The sequence below is a fragment of the Cornus florida genome, unplaced genomic scaffold (assembly GCF_030987335.1).
Source record: "Cornus florida cultivar Cherokee Brave unplaced genomic scaffold, ASM3098733v1 CherokeeBrave_3.0.0_Hap2_Chr04, whole genome shotgun sequence".
NCBI lineage: Eukaryota > Viridiplantae > Streptophyta > Magnoliopsida > Cornales > Cornaceae > Cornus > Cornus florida.
Genome location: NW_026775574.1, coordinates 52,527,171 through 52,545,011, shown reverse-complemented (window position 1 = coordinate 52,545,011; position 17,841 = coordinate 52,527,171). Strand labels below are relative to the sequence as shown.

Here is a 17,841-nt window from a genome sequence, read left to right as displayed (position 1 = left end):
AAATTCCTGGACTGATGTTGCAAATGCATCAAAATGCATGAAAGTGCATGCAATAGTGCTCACTGTCTCCCATGGAATGAGATTACAAATGCAAATGCATGGAATTTCCATGCATGGACTCCATTTTGAACAGCTTCCATTTCCATGTTGCTCACATTCCATATTCCATTGCAACAAATTCAACTTCCATGGTGCTCACTGTCTTGCATGTTTTCCCTTTCATTCCTTGTTTCAGTCCTCACAGCCGAGCTCACCCCCTAGCCTACTGAGCCAATTTCGTGCCCTCCAAATCCCATTCAGATTGCTCTAAATTACCACACCAATTTTGCATGCTCACTGCCCAAGTTTGGAGCGCTCTAGCTTCCATTTGGATTGCTCCAAACTTCTCCACCATCATTCCGAGGCTGCTGCTTGTATTTAGAGCACTCTAATTCCATTTTAGAGTGCTCTAAATGTGAACCAATCTCATCCCAAGCTACTGCCTTCATTTAGAGCACTCTAGCTCCTATTTGGAGCACTCTAAATGTGAACCATCAATCCCACGCTCACTGCCTTCATTTAGAGCACTCTAGCTTCCATTTAGAGTGCTCTAAATTTTCAGCCCAACATCTCGCAACCACTGTCTCCAATTCGAGCACTCGAAGGCCAAGCTTCGAGTGCTCGCAGCTGCTATCCCACTGTAACCCAACATACCGAACTCTCTGTCTTCAAATCGAGCACTCGAAATCCCATTTGGAGTGATCGAAATCTCTTTCTCACCCAAGGCATCCAACTATGAAACCAACCACCTCACACAACACCAACCCCTCATCATCCTCAACCATGCATGCCTTCCACGGCCACCCTCCCAACACAATCCCAACCATTCACATCAACACCATGCACACACCAACCAAACCGACCACCACCCCAAACTTCACCCCTCTCTCATTCACCAACCAACCCTCACACAAGCCTTCTTTCTCTCGGCATCTACACACACCAACACCATGCAACCCCTATGCATGCCCCTCTCGGCATCCTTTTTTTTCCCAACCATCCAATCAACCTCACCAAACTTCCTCACCTCACCCCACCATACATGCCACCATCTCTCTATCGGCACCTTCACTCCCTAACCACCCACCACCCTTCGCACTCAATCAACCCCATCCTCAATTCCTCCACAACACCCTCATGCATGCCATTCAAAAAAAAAAAATGGCACACTTTTGGCATTCTTTTGCTATCCATTTTACACTTGTGGCTAATGTCTGCATTTGTGTTTTGTTTGGATTTTTATCTTGCACTACAATTCAGGTTAGTGTTTTTAATTCTGTTTTGATTTTCCTTAAGAGCCTATGCTTTTACATTTGTATATTAGTTGTGTTTTGCTAGGTCTTCATGTCCAAGTTTGGGGGAAGCACTTGTACATTCATATAGATGGAAACATTTGCCTTCCTCACTCCGCTTGGTATTATTGTTCTTTAACCCTCTCTGTTCTTATTTTCATTTACTTGTCTTTTCACATTGAGGACAATGTGACATTCAAGTTTGGGGGTGCATTTATGCATTTTTGGTTTTGCATTTTTGCTAAGCAATGATATTGTAATTTGAAACCTGTTGCAGATGAAGCATATGTTTAATACCTTGTGTATAGAAGCAATTGTGACATTTTTGAAAATAAAGAAAAATTTGAGTTGAAATGATCATGTAGATTCAAATTAGTCTGTATAAATGTCTCAATTAGATTCTCGCCGGATTTGACACTCTTTTAAGCTTCACAATGCACAGATGCACATTGGAAACTTAACTGTGAGGCATGCAACTTGATTGACCTTGATCTTGGCCTAGTTAATCTGATTTGATGAACCTAATGGATGAATACTTTTGGCATGAATCTAACAAAAAAAAAAAAAAAAACTGAGAAGGAAAGAAAATAATGACCAGTTGACGTTCGTAGCCTTTCCAACTCGAGCTATTAAGCCCTAGGAGTGTCTCTACACTTAGCACCCTAAAGCCGTCTGGTTTGGGAGTTGTTGGCCTAACGCTTGCTACAAGGGTTGGTTAGAAAGCTTAAGGGACTTAAACATTGCACGGTCATTCAAAAAATAAACTGGTAATAAACATGGTTTGCTAGAGTTCGTAGCCTTTCCAACTTGAGCTATTAAGCCCTATAGAGTGTCTCTACACTTAACACCCTAAAGCCATCTGGTTTGGGAGTTGTTGGCCTAACGCTTGCTACATAGGTTGGTTAGAAAGCTTAAGGGACTTCAGCATTGCACAACCATTCTATGTTTCGCTTATGAGTTACAATAAATTGTCAACAAGCAACAAAAGTTGTCTTGTAAATAAAATCATGCCTTAGGGACCTCATTTAAAGGGGAATTTAATGATTTGCAAACTTGTGCTTTGGAATTGGAAAAGAAAGTAAAAGCCGCATGTTGAGAATCCAATTCACTTTCACTGAAGCTAGAGTTGATTTCCTTTCAAGAGATGATAATTGAGTTATTTATATAGACTTTGATGTTGATGCATGTATGTGGAAATGTATTTAGCCAATTTTTGTATCAATGCTTCATATATGCAAGGTAGTCTTCCCAATGACCCCATCTCTAGTTTTTGTCTGTTTCAAGTTGTATTTGAGCTATGTATCTATCTCATTTTACCATGGATGATATTTTTGTAGTAGCATGCCCATGGTTGTCTTTTCATTAAGTTTTTCATTGTAGTTTTGCTAAGGGACTAGCAAAATGTAAGTTTGGGGGTGTGATAAGCGCTGAATACTATATATTTAAGCGCCCTAAATTGCATTAGTTAAGTCCGTTGTTTGTTTAATTAAGTAGATTATCTTCATTTGTGTGTATGTATATATTTTCAGGTCCATTTGCCAAAAAAGGAGCAAAATCAAGGCTTTGTGGAGTTTTGGCCATCAAAAGGCACAAGGCTGAATTTCTGGCAGCAGTGGATCCTGAACTTTGCTCGCCATTTTGACCTTCCTAACTCAAGAACTGGACTTCCCTCATAACATGAAAGATTTATAGCTCTGAATCAGCTTTCCAAATCTTCAAACGGTTTGTCATTCGGAGCTCGGAGCAGAGAGTTATGGCCTTGTTACCAGAGGCGCGCAGAACTGCCTGGCAGCAATGAAATTCTGCCTTGATCTTCATTTTCGACCAACTATCCTTGAGAATTGGATCTCCACCAAAACATAAAATATTTAGATCTCTGAATTAGATTTCTAAATCTTCAAACGGTTCATCATTCGGAGTTCGGAGTGCAAAGTTATGGCTGTTTAACCAAAGTAGGTCTGGGCGGAGCAAGTGAAGCATGGGCATTTTTACACTAAATTCGAGTGCTCGAGGCCTTGCTTAGAGTGCTCGAATTTTGGGCAGAATGCCCTTTGGAAATGGCTCATTTCAGCCCACTTGCACCTTGGTTTCTTCACTTTGCTTTCCTCTTTAATGAAGTGGTTGGAGATGTTGGTTGGTGACCTTTTGGTGGTAGATAAGGCAAGGAAGGCCACACATATCATCATCCCATATTCTACAAGATTAGAAGAGAGAGAGGAGAGCAAGGAGATAGAGTTCTTCAAGCTTGAAGAAGGGAGCACGAAAATGGAGGAGGTCTTCAAGCTTCTTCCTTCTTCTAGCTCACCAATGGGTAACTAAACCTCATCTAGGGAGGTGATGAAACCCCTCCCTTGTAAGCATGTGTTAGTATAGTTTATTTTTGGGGATTAAAATGTATTTTTGATAGTCTTTCCATGGTCAAGAGCCTCATTTTTGTTGTAATGAATGTTGAATGTTTTAAATGATTATTGTGAGTTATTCATCTTGTCTTGGATGGTTGCTTTTCTTAATCATATTGCTTGCACTTCCATGGTGACAATGGAAGTTAGATCATGGAATGGTTTTAATGGCATGGAGTTGGAGAACCTAGATAGTTCATGGCTTAGGGTTTCCCTTTGATGGGCTATACTTGATTCTTAGCTTTATGTGCATTCACCATTTAAATTAGGGCTTGATAATCCTTGGCTTAGTAAGCATGTTCTAAGCTACATTTTAGTTTAGGTAGTTGATCATCTGAACCTTTGATGGTTTATTCTTGCCTTTCTAATTAAATGAACTTCTTAAGGATATTATAGCAACCTAGTATTGTTATGTATCACGACTATCATATATGTTGTTTTCCCCTTAAATTAATCTTAACCTAGCATGTGTATAGGGATGGAGGTGGATTCATTTCCCTAGCCTTCTTTACTTGTACTTCACTCCCTTGAATTCTTGCAATTTATTGTTTTATGCACTTTTAATTTCCTAGCTTAAGTGACATCCAACAAAACCTCTATCCACCCTTCATCATTCTAAGAATGATTCTAGACATTTAGGTTATATTAGACTAGCGCAGTCCCTGTGGTTCGACTTACCCGACCAATAGCCCTATTTTACAATGATTCGTGCTATTGCGAAGGTTGATGTTAATTGACCAACCGATCAGTATTAGTACTCATTTGATTGCTTTTTAAAAATTTTTGTTATTTCTTACTTATTATTCTTGTGCAATTACATACTTGAAGGCAAGGAAAACAAGCATTGGATCTTGACATCATTACTTGGGACCTTTGTGAGCATATCTTGAACTCCTTTACCTTAATTGTGGATTAGTCCTTGTTGACACCTTTACTTTATTGTTAAAAGTATGGGTCCTTGTCGTGGCCATTACTTTATTGCATTGATATATATAGGAGAAAGGGAGCATCATATGTGGAGATTGTGGTTTGTTGTTGATTATTGTTGATTGTTGTTGCAAAATTGTTGGTGTGTTGACTTATTTTTTTGCATGCATGGTCGAAGGTCACTTCATCTTCCTCTTCATCCTTTAAATCAAAATCTCAAATCATCCATTCGGCGTTTAAGAGGTAGTTCTAGTGTAATTCTTCCCACTCTTGACCACCCTATCACTTTAATGGAAGATCTAGCAGAGGATCTTGGTTATGTGGATGAATAAGGCATGTATCATCCTAACAATGTGCAACAACCTAATAATGTGATACAACCTGTAGGAATGCCAATGCCACCTCTTGTGTAACAACCACCATTTGTGTAAATCCCTCTTGGGATGCTAAGACCGATTTTGGTGCATCCACCTCCTTTAGGACAAATCCCTCTTGGAGCTCATGTAGAGCAACCAATTCTAAATCCTCCAATGGTTTTTAAAGACCATTATGTGCCTAATGAATACAATACCCCGACTTGCATCCGGCTTCCTAACTTTAGGTCCCACCATTGATAAACACCGAATATTGCATATTCAAGCACCCTTAATTGCATAGCTTAGTCCATTTTCATATTAATAATGTTTACTTTATAGGTGCTTTGGTCCATTTTTAGGATTTCTCCTCAAAACTAAAGAAAATCAAGGATTTATGGGCTTTTGAGGAACAAAATCATTCTGGCTTATTTAACAAAGTCTTACAAAGAAAGATGGCCCAATATCTCATAGACACATTCAACATTGCAATGAGGAAGAAGGTTGAATCCATTGGCCCAAGTTCAATGTCAAGCATATTTCAGGTTGTCAAAAGTCAGCATTGCATACTTACAGTAAAAAGGGCATAACGCTTTGGTTAAAAATCCAATTGATGCAAAGTTTGATTCTATGGAAAGCTGTTTCATAAATCTAGATACTTCATGTTTTAATAGAATTCAAATTCGCACATTTGAGGGGTCAAAAATTAGAGTCCAATCATCTTATCTCAACCACTTCATCTAGAAGATGTAACAGCCCATGTGAAAGAAGTGTGAAAGGAAGAATTTGGCAGCCAAAATGGAAGACCAAGAATAGGCAAAGGAAATAAGGAAAATGTGGGATATGTAGTCAAACTTGGTGTAAACTTTTGATAAAAAAATAAAGAAGCAAAGTTAGACCAAAAGACTATATTGTCTATATAAGGGGAGGAGGATTTGGGCAAGAAGGAAGAGGAAGTTTTTGTATTTTGTTTTTGTTTCATTTTTCTTACAATCATGTCATTTGACAGTTTATTTTATTTTTCTTTTAGTAAGCATAATTAGTTTTTATCTAAGGTTGAGGAGGAAACTCCATTAATGCAATAATCTCTAGTGTTTTTATTTATTCAATTCGCACTCTAATGATTTTAATGTCTATAATTCTTGCTTCAAATGATCATTGAATTTTATTGCTTTCACCATTAATATCATGTATTTTTGGTAGTTAGATAATCTCGATGTTCAATTGATCAATGCTTGGTTTATAAATTTTGAAAGTAAAATCATTTGATATTAAGTTTTCTATTGAAATTGGATATATATGATGCTTAGAATTATTTCTTTGATCCTATGTCTTTCATGTTTTGGATACATATTATTCTTAAGATTTACTCACTAAAGCGATGAAGAATTTAACTTTGATAACATATTTTATTTCAGTTTTATTGCTAAATCTTAAGAGAGCAATAGATTGATTTCTAGATTGCTACTCTAAATTTGGGAATTAATGAAAGATACTTTGAGATTATGAATTTAATGGTAGTGGAATCCGACACCTAAGATATTTTTCAATCTCTTTATTTTGATTTCATTATTGCATTCCTACTACTACAAATCCATTCTTCAAATCAAATTGGTTAACTAGGTTAGATTTAAATTTGTTTTGATTCACATTAGTTTTTCTTAAAAGCATTCCCTTGGGTTCGACCTTGCACTTGCATTTTCTACAATACAATAGATTCATGCGCTTGCGAGTTACATTTAATTTTAAACGTCAAGTTTTTGGCACCGTTGCCGGGGAGTGCAACAAGAAAATTAATTTGAGTCAATTTTAATTTATATCTTTTGCTAGTTGTAGTTTAGGTTTTATTAAACAAAAAAAAAAATTTCTCATTATTATTATTATTATTATTTTAATTGATTTTTGTTTCTAAATTTATTTTTGTTTTCTTTTTACAGGAGGCATCTTTAATTCAGGAAAAAAAAAATTTGTATGTTCTCTTTGTGTTAGTCCGATGCATTTGACACAAATGTGTCCTTCCATGTACGGTAATTCAGAGTGTTATGCTGACCAAGCAAATACACAAAATAATTTTTGGGAGCCTTATGCTAGTCCAAATTTAGAGACATACAATCATGATTAGTGTGAATACCACAATTCTTCATGGGAGCAAAATCTGACTGAATTCAACTTAGGAGGAACCGATATGTATAGTAATCAATTTTACCCTCCTCTTCAATCATATCCATTTGTTCATTAACCTACTCAAGAGTTTGTTGCGCCACTGCAATAGTCCTCTTTCGAGGATATTTTTCAGTAATTTATATTGTTAACTGGTCAGGTTATTCATGAGATCCAAGTGTCTACCCAACAAAACACTGAGGCCATTGCACAATTGGAACATAAAGTGTTGGCACCAAAACTTGGCAGCCACTTCAGCAGCGACATGGACCAATGGGAAGCCGATAAGGGTTGAGCAAGTCCAAGAATGGATCAGCCAGTTTGAAGATATTAGGAGCAAATATAGAAAGATATATTTCAGCCACCTAATGATATGGCAGTTGCTGAAATATAGCAACTCACATTTGACTTTTTTCAAAATGGGATGTTAACAGAAAGGAAAAGGTTAGAGTTTGGATGAAACTCAATAACTAAATTCCTATAAAATAGGAAGTTTAGTTTGATGAAAGAAGGAAAGCTTTGAAGACATGGCGCTAAAGGATAGGCCACTTGGGATAGAACACGGCTGCTAAACTTAAGGAGGGGAGTTGCTAAAAATTAGCAACTTTTCAGCAACTTTCTAGCAACGTTTTAGCAATATCTCGGCAACTTACATGTGATTAAATCGAGGAAGGTTGTTTTTACAGAGATTTCCTACTGAAACAAAACAAGAAAGGAAGCAGAATAACAATAGGATTTAACTGAGTTCAAATTGTGAAGAAAAAGAATCAAAGAAGGAGAGATTTTCTAGCAATAACTTAGGAAAATACGTTGAGATAGAACTTCTATAAATAGAAGTATTGTATTCCATTTCTAACTTGTCCAGCACCACCACAAAACATGCATTTCAACTAAAAATGTTTTCAATTGACTCTACGTCATTTTTTCCTATAAATTTCTTTATTTCAATTTAATGGCAATTAATTAGATCATTGTCAACTATTTCAATTCAGCCATTTACTTTCTTTCAATTTCAATTATGCCAATTTTAATTACGTAATTTTAGTTAGGCTTTTAATTCAATGGCAATTAATTAAATTCTTGCCATTGAATCGTAGTGACAATTGATTAAATTCTTGTCATTACTTGGCTGATGGCAATTGATTAAATTCTTGCTATCACGTTTCAGTAGCGATCGATTAAATTCTTGCCATTGTGTTTGGCTGATGGCGATTGATTAAGTTCTCGCCATCACGTTCGGCCGGTGATTGATTAAGTTCTTGCCGCCTGTCTTCACTCGGCCATTCCATCCATTCAAACATTCATCAGCCGTTACATTTCTTTAGACACTCTAAAAAGTCCTTGCTACAAACAAGGCATAAAAGAACCTTGCTGGGAGTTCTTACTAGTCTCTCTCCCACACAGTCGCTTGAGAGTCAGCCATCGGAAAAAGGGATAGGCTGGTGTTCAATTACATATTTTGGGTATTTTGTACAAATACTCTGGCACCCCCGCGAAGAGTCCATCGACCGGCGTAGGAAACAAAAACCGCGCGAACACGTTTTGGCACGCCCGGTGGGACAACTATTAGAGTGTTATAAAAGAGGCAAATATGCCGCGGCCCACAAAAAATTCTAAGGCCGTGGCTACTGATGAAGATTTGGAGGAAGGCGATCAGCTAGTACAGGCTGAGAACTCTGCAGCAGGTCCTACTGATGAGTTAGCCGTACTTCAGGCACAGGTTAGCTCCTTGGTAGATGCAATGGGAAGGATAGGAGCACGCTACAACGACTTGCATGAAAATGTGTCCCAACTTTCATCCTTTATTTTGAACAAGCCGACTCAAGCTAGCAGCTCCAACAACCAGGAATCGACTTCTCAGCCGAATCTATCCCAAGCTGCTCAGCCAGAGAGGGCCATTGAAACATCACAGCCATGGCCGCCAATAGTGACACTCCAACCAGTTGCAACATCAAGTCAGCCGGTTCATACGCTACTCACCTGGGCAGAAAGCTATCCTCAGCCTACGTTGGCAGGTTCTAATCAGCCACCAGTAGTAGGTTCGCAGCCACAGGTAATTCTACCAAACCCTCCTCGGATGCCTTTGAACTCGGGGGGCAATCAGATCAGGTGGAGGCCACCGAACCCACTGTATACACATGTGCCGCCACAGGTAAGGCTCGGGGGGCAGAATATGGCTAATCAACCACATGATTGGCCGAATTGCTATCAACCAGCGGCTAATCAGCCGCCAGTTTTTAATCAGGTACCACCAATATTAAATCAGCAACCTCAAGTTATGTTAGATAGAAGACAATTAGCTGATTTACTCATAGAAGAATATGGCCTGGAACTTAGAGGTGCCGGCCGACCAATTTATAGAACTCCTTATCCAGAAGTGGTAGACCAAGTTGAGTTCCCTAGAGGATATAAAGTCCCTGACTTTGTAACCTTTAGTGGAGAGGGGAATCAATCGACCGTGGAACACATTGGCCGATTCACGGTTCAATGTGGAGAGGCTAGTGTTAGCCCGTGGTTGAAATTGAGACTTTTTCCTAACTCTTTGACAGGGGCAGCTTTTTCATGGTATATTCGTCTACCTCCTAACTCTGTTTTTAATTGGCCATAGATGGAGGAATTATTCCACAATCAGTTCTACCGTACGGAGACAGAACCTACTCTGGCCGATTTATCCAGGCTAAGTCAATTGCCTAGTGAATCGGTCGAGACATTCATTGCAAGATTCAGGAGAGCAAGATTAAGATGTCGTGTACCTCTTCCAGAACAGGAGTACATTCGTTTGGCTTTGAACGGCCTTGATTTTGAACTTCGGAAGAGGTTTGAAGGAGTTCCATTTCGTGACATGTATGACCTGGCCGAGAAAGCTACCAGGTATGAGTTGGTTCTCAAAGAGGAGAAAGAACGAAAAAATTCCTCTAAAGGTACATACTATAGGGACCCCAACTATGAAGTTTATTCAACTGATGTGGTTGAAGAGGAAGATTTTGAAGCTAATTTAGCGGAAGTCATTCTAAAGAAACCTTATGTATGTGACGCTTTAACAAAACCAAATGTATCCACCAGTGGTACTCAGCCATCGACTACATCGGCCAGGAAGGGTACGGCTGATACTGGTAAGGTTTATACGTTTGATCTGGCCAAAACAGAACAAATTTTTGATCATTTGTTGGCCGACAAACAAATAATTTTGCCAAAAGGACACAATATACCATCGACCAATGATTTGAAAGGAAGAGAGTTCTGCAAATTTCATAATTCATGGAATCATACTACTAACAATTGTTATGTATTTAGAAATGTATTGCAGAAATCTATCGATGAAGGTGTGTTGAAATTCCCTGAAAAGAAGCCAGATGTAATGGGGGTCGATGGCGATCCATTTCCTAATATTGTCAGTACCAATGTAATCAGCCTGGCAACTGAAAAAGCCGCTGATAATGGTAGACAGGAAAGATTACCAAAAGTTCTTGGTAGTTCATCGGCCAGTAATGATGAGCAGAAAGTTAAGGACTTGGAAATTCAGTTAAGAGAAGCTCAAATTGCCCTCATCAACCATGGTTGTTGTCAAAATTGCAAAGGCCGAAGGAATGACTCAGACAAGAGGGGTTATTTCCAATCAACCAGAAAGCGCAGTGTCCATGAAAGGTTAGGCCATCAGCCTAGACAGAATCACGAAGAAATCAATCGATCAATATTTAGAGAAAATGGGCCGAGGGCAGTAAGAATCATTCGGTCATCGGTGGCCGATAGAGTCCTGCCAGAACAACATTTTTATCCTAGTTTCAAAAGGAAACCAACAATTCAGTCAGAAATATGGGTTCAAAAAGGAGAAGAATCTAGCCGTGTAAGAACGGTTAGACCTCCTTTGGTTGACCATGGCAGATGGACTCGAGTAAGTCACCCAAAGTTTCCTAAGCAGCCTCCTACACGTACCCAAAAAAGGAGGATGCAAAGGAAAAATGCAGAACTTAAAAGGAAGGAGGACAAGATCGACCATGATCAACTAGAAAGGAAAAATGAACCAGTGGTGGCTGAAGACATGGAGGTCGCTACATCCTTTGAGAATAAGGCATGCTTTTACGAAGAAACAGATGATCAGCCCGACCAGGATCCAAAGCATGCGGCCAAGTACATAATTTGTTTTGGTTCTCTCCCAGATAAGGTAAATTGTAACATGGTATTTGTTTTGCCTTCTGTGTTTGAAGCAAGGATAGAACCAACGGTGAACAGGGATGTTGAGTCAGCCAAGTAGGAGGAAAAGGCTGAATCTTCAGAAATTAAGAACGATTCGACAAGTTCATTGGCCGGGATAGGATTGATCTCTCAGGATCAGCCATCTAAGGCCGATAAAATCATTTTTGAAAAACCACCTTTATCCATGACACAGCAGTTGAGGCCGTTGTATGTTAAAGTATGGGTTGAGGGTCAGCCAATCAATAGGGTTTTGGTTGACAATGGTTCGGTGGTGAATGTCATTCCATCAACTACTTTGAAGAAATTGGGTAAAATCATGGATGATGTAGTTCCAACCGACGTGGCCATCAGTGGTTTTAATGGAGGATCTAGTAACACCAAAGGTATTCTACCTTTGGAAATTACTATTGGCGGTAAGACATCTTTTACGGCTTTCTTTATCATTGATTCAACCGCGGCCTATAATCTCCTTTTAGGCCGAGATTGGATTCATCCTAACATGTGCATCCCATCAACCTTGCATCAAATATTGATTTTTTGGGACGAAAATGAGGTAAAAATTGTTAAGGCTGATAACAAACCCTTTATAGCTAGGGTGTATTCGGCTGAGGCTGCACTTTATGATGAAACTATTGTACCTATCAAATTTATTGGCATTAACAGGATGGGACGACCAGCAGTGGCAACAATGAAGAAGAATTTAATTAATGCTGATATTAAAGAATTATTGTCAGAAGCAGCTCGGCCGAAAATTGATATTTTCAGGTCGACCATCAAGGACATTGAAGATGTTACTGATGGATCACAAAACCAATGAAGAAAAGAAGCGGTAAGCTTTCAGGGCCGTTTGTATCAGACTGAAAGCATATCTGGCTGAGAAGAGACTGGCCAGAGAAGAACAACTATATGAAGAGGTATCGGCCAGCACGGCCGATATGATTGAAGAAGGTTTCGAAAAGCTGGATGCAATCCAACTTGAAGATTTGGAGTCAGCCCCTTCTAGAATGGAAGATAATAAAGCAGAGGTGCAAGATCCTTTATTGGAAATAAATGTTGGTACTAAAAAAGATAATCGGCCATTATTTGTTAGTGCTTTGCTTGAGCCTAAATTCCAGGCCGATTTGATTAAATTATTAAATGAATATAAGGATTGCTTTGCTTGGAGTTATGAAGAGATGCCTGGCCTGTCTAGAAAATTGGTAGAACATAGATTACCGATCAAGAAAGATTTTCAGCCATATAAACAACCACCAAGAAGGATGTCTTCGGAAGTAATGCTCAAAATTAAAGAAGAAATTGAAAGACTTCTTAAGGCAAGATTTATTCGAACAGTTAGGTATGTTGAATGGTTGTCTAATGTTGTTCCTGTAATGAAGAAGAATGGCAAACTTAGAGTTTGTGTGGATTTTCGCAATTTAAATAATGCCACTCCAAAAGATGAATATCCAATGCCTGTGGCCGATCAACTTATTGATTCGGCTGCTAAGCATGAAATATTATCTTTTATGGACGGCCATTCAGGTTATAATCAAATCTATTTAGCCGAGGAAGATGTTCATAAAACGGCTTTTAGATGTCCTGGGTCAATTGGTACTTTTGAGTGGATTGTGATGCCATTTGGCCTAAAAAATGCCGGGGCTACTTATCAAAGGGCAATGAATTCTATCTTTCATGATATGATTGGCCGATTCATGGAAATTTATGTAGATGATGTAGTTGTGAAATCATCGGCCAAGAGACAGCATTTGGAACACTTGAAAAGGGCCTTTGAAAGGATGAGGATTCACAAATTGAAAATGAACCCATTGAAGTGCGCATTTGGAGTTTCAGCCGAGAATTTCTTGGGGTTCTTGGTACATAAACGAGGTATTGAAGTTGATCAGAACAAGGTCAAAGCTATTATAAATGCTAGGGCCCCAGCCAACAAAAAACAAGTGCAAAGGTTCCTCGGCGAGGTAGGTTTTCTTAGAAGATTTATTTCTAACCATGCTGGCCGAGTGCATGTCTTTTCGACTTTAGTAAAATTAAAGTCACATGAGAAATTTCATTGGGACGAATCCCATCAGAAGGCCTTTGACAAAATAAAAGAGTATTTGGCAAACCCCCCGGTTGTAATGCCTCCAAGAAAGAAGTGGCCGTTAAAGCTTTATTTATCGGCCACAGAAGAATCAATTGGTAGTATGCTCGCACAAGACAATGAACATGGAAAGGAGCAGGCTGTCTACTACCTAAGTAGAATACTGACTGATGTAGAATGCAGATATTCCTCAATTGAGAAGCTTTGTTTATCTTTGTACTATTCGGCCATGAAGTTGAGAGTATACATGCGGCCTGTTGATGTTTACATTCTTTGTCAGACTAACGTGGTCAAGTATATGCTATCAAGGCCATTGATTACTGGCCGAATAGGTAAGTGGGCTTTGGCTTTGATGGAATTCAATTTTATCTACGTCTCACAAAAATCAGTAAAAGGAAGGGTTCTGGCTGATTTTTTGGCCGACCATCCTTCAACTGATATTGATCCATGGGTTTATGATGAATTGGAGTCATCAGCTATATTCTTGACTCCTTGGATTTTGATGTTTGATGGATCAAGCACGGCTGATGGAGCAGGAGCAGGTATTGTTATTATTTCGCCAGCTGGCAGAAAGGCTTCGTTCTCTTTCTTTTTAGATTTTAAATGTTCAAATAACCAGGCCGAATATGAAGCACTTATAATCGGCCTGGAAATTTTAATTGAAATGGCTGTTAGAGATGTAAAGATTTTGCGAGATTCAAACTTAGTCCTTAGCCAAATTTTTGAAGATTTTAAGTGCCTAAGTTGGCAATTAAGGCCGTTTTATTCTTTGGCCACTTCATTAATCAATCAATTTGATAATGTTCAACTTAAGTTTTGGCCGAGAGGACAGAATAAGGAGGCCAACAGCATGGCCCAAGCAGCCTCTGGAATAAGAGTACCAGCCGGAATAGAAGATCAGTTGATAAAGATAACACGAAGATCTTTGCCATCGGCTGAATTGAGAAATACTATGTTTGATACTTGGACAATTGATGTAGAAGATTTGGCAGACGATGACTGGAGGATACCATTTATAATGTTCCTTCGAAATCCAAACATCAAGGCTGATAGAAGTATTAAAAGAAAAGCGATCAACTTTGTGCTTCTAGATGGGGATCTATATAGAAAAGGGTTAGAAGATGGGCTCTTACTACAATGCATAAGCAAGGAGGAATCACTTCAGGTTATGGCCGAGGTACATGAGGGCAGCTGTGGGGCTCACCAAGCTGGGATTAAAATGAGATGGCTGATTCGCAAGTATGGATATTATTGGCCGAGAATGAGAAAAGATTGCATAGATTACTCAAAAGGTTGTCAAGCTTGTCAAAGACACGGGCCGATTCAAAATGTACCAGCAAAAGAATTACAGCCTATAATCAAACTTTGGCCATTCAGAGGTTGGGGCCTTGACCTTATTGGTAAAATTAATCCACCATCAAGCGAAGGCCATCACTGGGTGATTGTTGCCACAGATTATTTTACTAAATGGGTTGAGGGCCAAGGCTTGCAAAACGGTTGATCAGCAAACAGTGATTAATTTCATGGAGCAAAACATCATCCACAGATTTGGGATTCCAGAAACACTTGTTTCAGACAATGCAACAGTATTTAGAGCAACTGATGTACTACAATTCGGCCACAACATGAATATTCATATGTCAACCTCTACGCCATACTATGCTCAAGCAAATGGCCAGGCCGAATCTTCAAACAAAATTCTAATTGAGATCATTGAAAAAATGATCAAAGATAAGCCAAGAAGGTGGCATGAGACTTTGTCTGAAGCTTTATGGGCCTATAGGAACTCAAAAAGAACAGGCACAGGAGTTACACCATACATGTTAACTTATGGTCATGATGCTGTTCTGCCTATGGAGATGAAGGTTAAATCAGCCAGAGTTGCTTTTCAAAATAATCTAACTCCAGCTGATTATACTCAAGCAATGTTGGTAGAATTGAAAGATTTGGATGAATTTAGAAGGGATGCCTTGGATCATATCATAGCTCACAAGAAGAAAGTGATGAGGATCTACAACAAGAGGGTAAAACCTAAGTCTTTTGCTGAAGAAGATTTGGTTTGGAAAGTTGTTTTGCCAGTGGGTAAAGTCGATAGGAAATATGGGAAGTGGTCCCAAAAATGGGAAGGGCCATACTTGGTCCATCAAGTCTTAAGTGGAGGAGCATATAGGCTGAAGTATTTCAGTGGTCGATTACATGGCTATCCCATTAATGGCAAGTACCTTAAGAGGTACGTACCGACAATCTTTGAAAGGGAAAATTAGTGTTAGCCAGTACTTATGGCTGACCATGTGTACCTTTATGTAATAAAAATCGGCCTATTTTTCTAGGCTGATTTGGCTATTTTAATAAAATTTTTCCCGCTAAAATGTTGATGCTTGTTTGGAGTAACAAAAGAGGCCATTTATTCATTGAAGTGTAAAAGATTACATCATTTAAAGATCATACACTAAGATGGCCACAAAAGGAAGCTAATATAAAAAAAAATTCATATGTTAGCAAATTTTTCCTTGAAATCGGCCCAAATAACTAAGGACCGATTGAAGGCCACCATGGCCTGCCTCTTTGACTCTTCCAATTGAGGTAATTCTCCACGAAGATTTGCATGCTCGTGAGCAAGGTCTTGAGCTTCAAACTGCAATGTGGCAGCTTCAGCAGACAAGATGGCCTTACGAGCATGGATCTGGTCGATCTCTTTCTGAAGGACATGTTCTCTTTCCTCAAGGCCGATGAACTCTGTATTCACTCTTTCAAAGGAGGAAGCTTGAATTAACAATTGGTTAGCAAGGGTATCCTTCCTGTTTTTACTCTTATTGAATTGGTTGATTGCTTCATTGGCTTGGAAAATATCATCGGTCAAAGTTGGTAGCTGGCCTTTAAAGGTAGCAATAGTGGCTTGAAGATCAACCGAAAAGTCTGGGTACTGGCTGAGTGTAGAAAGCACTGCTGTGAGTTCACTTTCAAAATTAGGAAGATCAGCAGCATCCCTTTTCAAGATCTCAAGTAAAGATTTTTTGGTCTCTTCTAAGGATTGTATAGGGATATTGGTTGAAGTGACTGGGGTGGCTCCAGAAGATTCACTTTCTTTCTCTTCGGTCACTGAAGCCACCACATCCTTAAAAAAATTGCTCAAAGCCAATAGGGATGAAGCAGGAACTTTTTGTGGAGGAAGTAAAGGAATAATTTGAGTTTTCTCATACACAACCTGACAAAATGAGGAAAGATTAGATCTTAAGTTTTTTTTTTTTTTTTGGGACATGAGATAGTCAATACCTTAGATGATTCGGCTATGTCTGTCACTAATAGTGGCTGATGACTGGCTATGTCGGCTATGTCTGTCACTAAGATAGGAAATTCTGGCTGAACCACTGTGCTATCTCCCTGGGATGAAGTTTTAGCATGAGTGACTTGAACATTGAAGGGCACCTCAATGGGATCATGAAAATCCTTCAGAGGGCTGAAATTTCTAACTGGGCTATAGACCAAGTCAAGAAGAGGAGATTGCTGCAAAAGAGAAGAAATTAAGGATCATATTAATTGAAAATTTTGGAAATTTCAAGTACAGTTATCTTTACCTCTTTTTCAACTGAGGAATGATCAGAAGGAGTGTCAGTCACATTAATTACGGAATCATCGGCCACGTCTTCTGTAGGATGAAGGCTTTCTAGATTTTCTTCCACTTCCTGTTTCTTACGTTTGCTCAATCTTGTTCTTTTTAAAGTGCCATGAGCAGTTGATTTCTTTCTTTTCCCTTGGAGATGGAAGCTTTATTAAAGTTTGTTTCGGCCAATAATAGTTGTGGTCGAGAATTAGAAGTCAATATCGGCCAAGAATTTTAATAATTGGGCCGATATGATTGTCTTCGTATGTTAATAGATAAAAACTTTTACCTTTGGAGGAACTGGAGGAACATTAGGGATGATGATTGATTCAGTTGTTGTAGGCTGAGGAGGATGGCTCGAGAAAATTTTCTAGATTGGGCGAGGCTGATAAAGTTCCACTGTCTGAATCTGCAAGAAAAAAAAAAAGGGAGTAAGAGAAATTCAATTAAAAGTTTATATATATATATATATATATATGCAAGTAAAGGAAGATCGTACCCTTGAGGAGGCTGACAGTGGCTTTGGCCTTGGCTTTTCTCTCTTTATTGGTCCTTGTTGGAGCATCTGTTGGCTGAGAGAAAGGGAGTTTCTTGGCCGTTTGTTTTTTTATCTTTGGGAGGATCTTTTTGAGGCATCTTCTTTGGGGTAACGGCCCGGGAAATTACGAATGCCCCTTCAAAGGCCACAGATATGAACTTGAAAGATTCCAATATTTCAACAACAAGGGACTGGCTATCAGCCGTCCTTGTAGAAGTAATGTAAGAAGACCACCATTGATCAAAACTAGAATCTGAGGCT

At 39.0% G+C, this 17,841-nt stretch overlaps 2 protein-coding genes across 2 annotated transcripts; both read left to right on the top strand.

The window, feature by feature from the left end:
* The first annotated feature begins 12,299 nt into the window (after positions 1-12,299).
* Positions 12,300-14,942, top strand: LOC132304963 (uncharacterized). The gene is made up of 2 exons (XM_059802658.1): positions 12,300-12,420; positions 12,538-14,942. The coding sequence occupies exons 1-2, from the start codon at positions 12,300-12,302 to the stop codon at positions 14,940-14,942; spliced, it is 2,526 nt and encodes an 841-aa protein (XP_059658641.1).
* A 22-nt stretch (positions 14,943-14,964) lies between these two features.
* Positions 14,965-15,705, top strand: LOC132304962 (uncharacterized). Its single transcript, XM_059802657.1, has one exon. The coding sequence runs from the start codon at positions 14,965-14,967 to the stop codon at positions 15,703-15,705; it is 741 nt and encodes a 246-aa protein (XP_059658640.1).
* The last annotated feature ends 2,136 nt before the right edge of the window (positions 15,706-17,841 follow it).

Excerpts from the sequence above, each read along its gene's own strand:
- LOC132304962 (XM_059802657.1), top strand. The coding sequence starts at position 14,965 with ATGGAGCAAAACATCATCCACAGATTTGGGATTCCAGAAACACTTGTT.
- LOC132304963 (XM_059802658.1), top strand. The coding sequence starts at position 12,300 with ATGATTGAAGAAGGTTTCGAAAAGCTGGATGCAATCCAACTTGAAGAT. Across the intron at positions 12,421-12,537 it reads TTTATTGGAAATAAATGTTG|AGATGCCTGGCCTGTCTAGA; the intron begins GTACTAAAAAAG and ends GGAGTTATGAAG.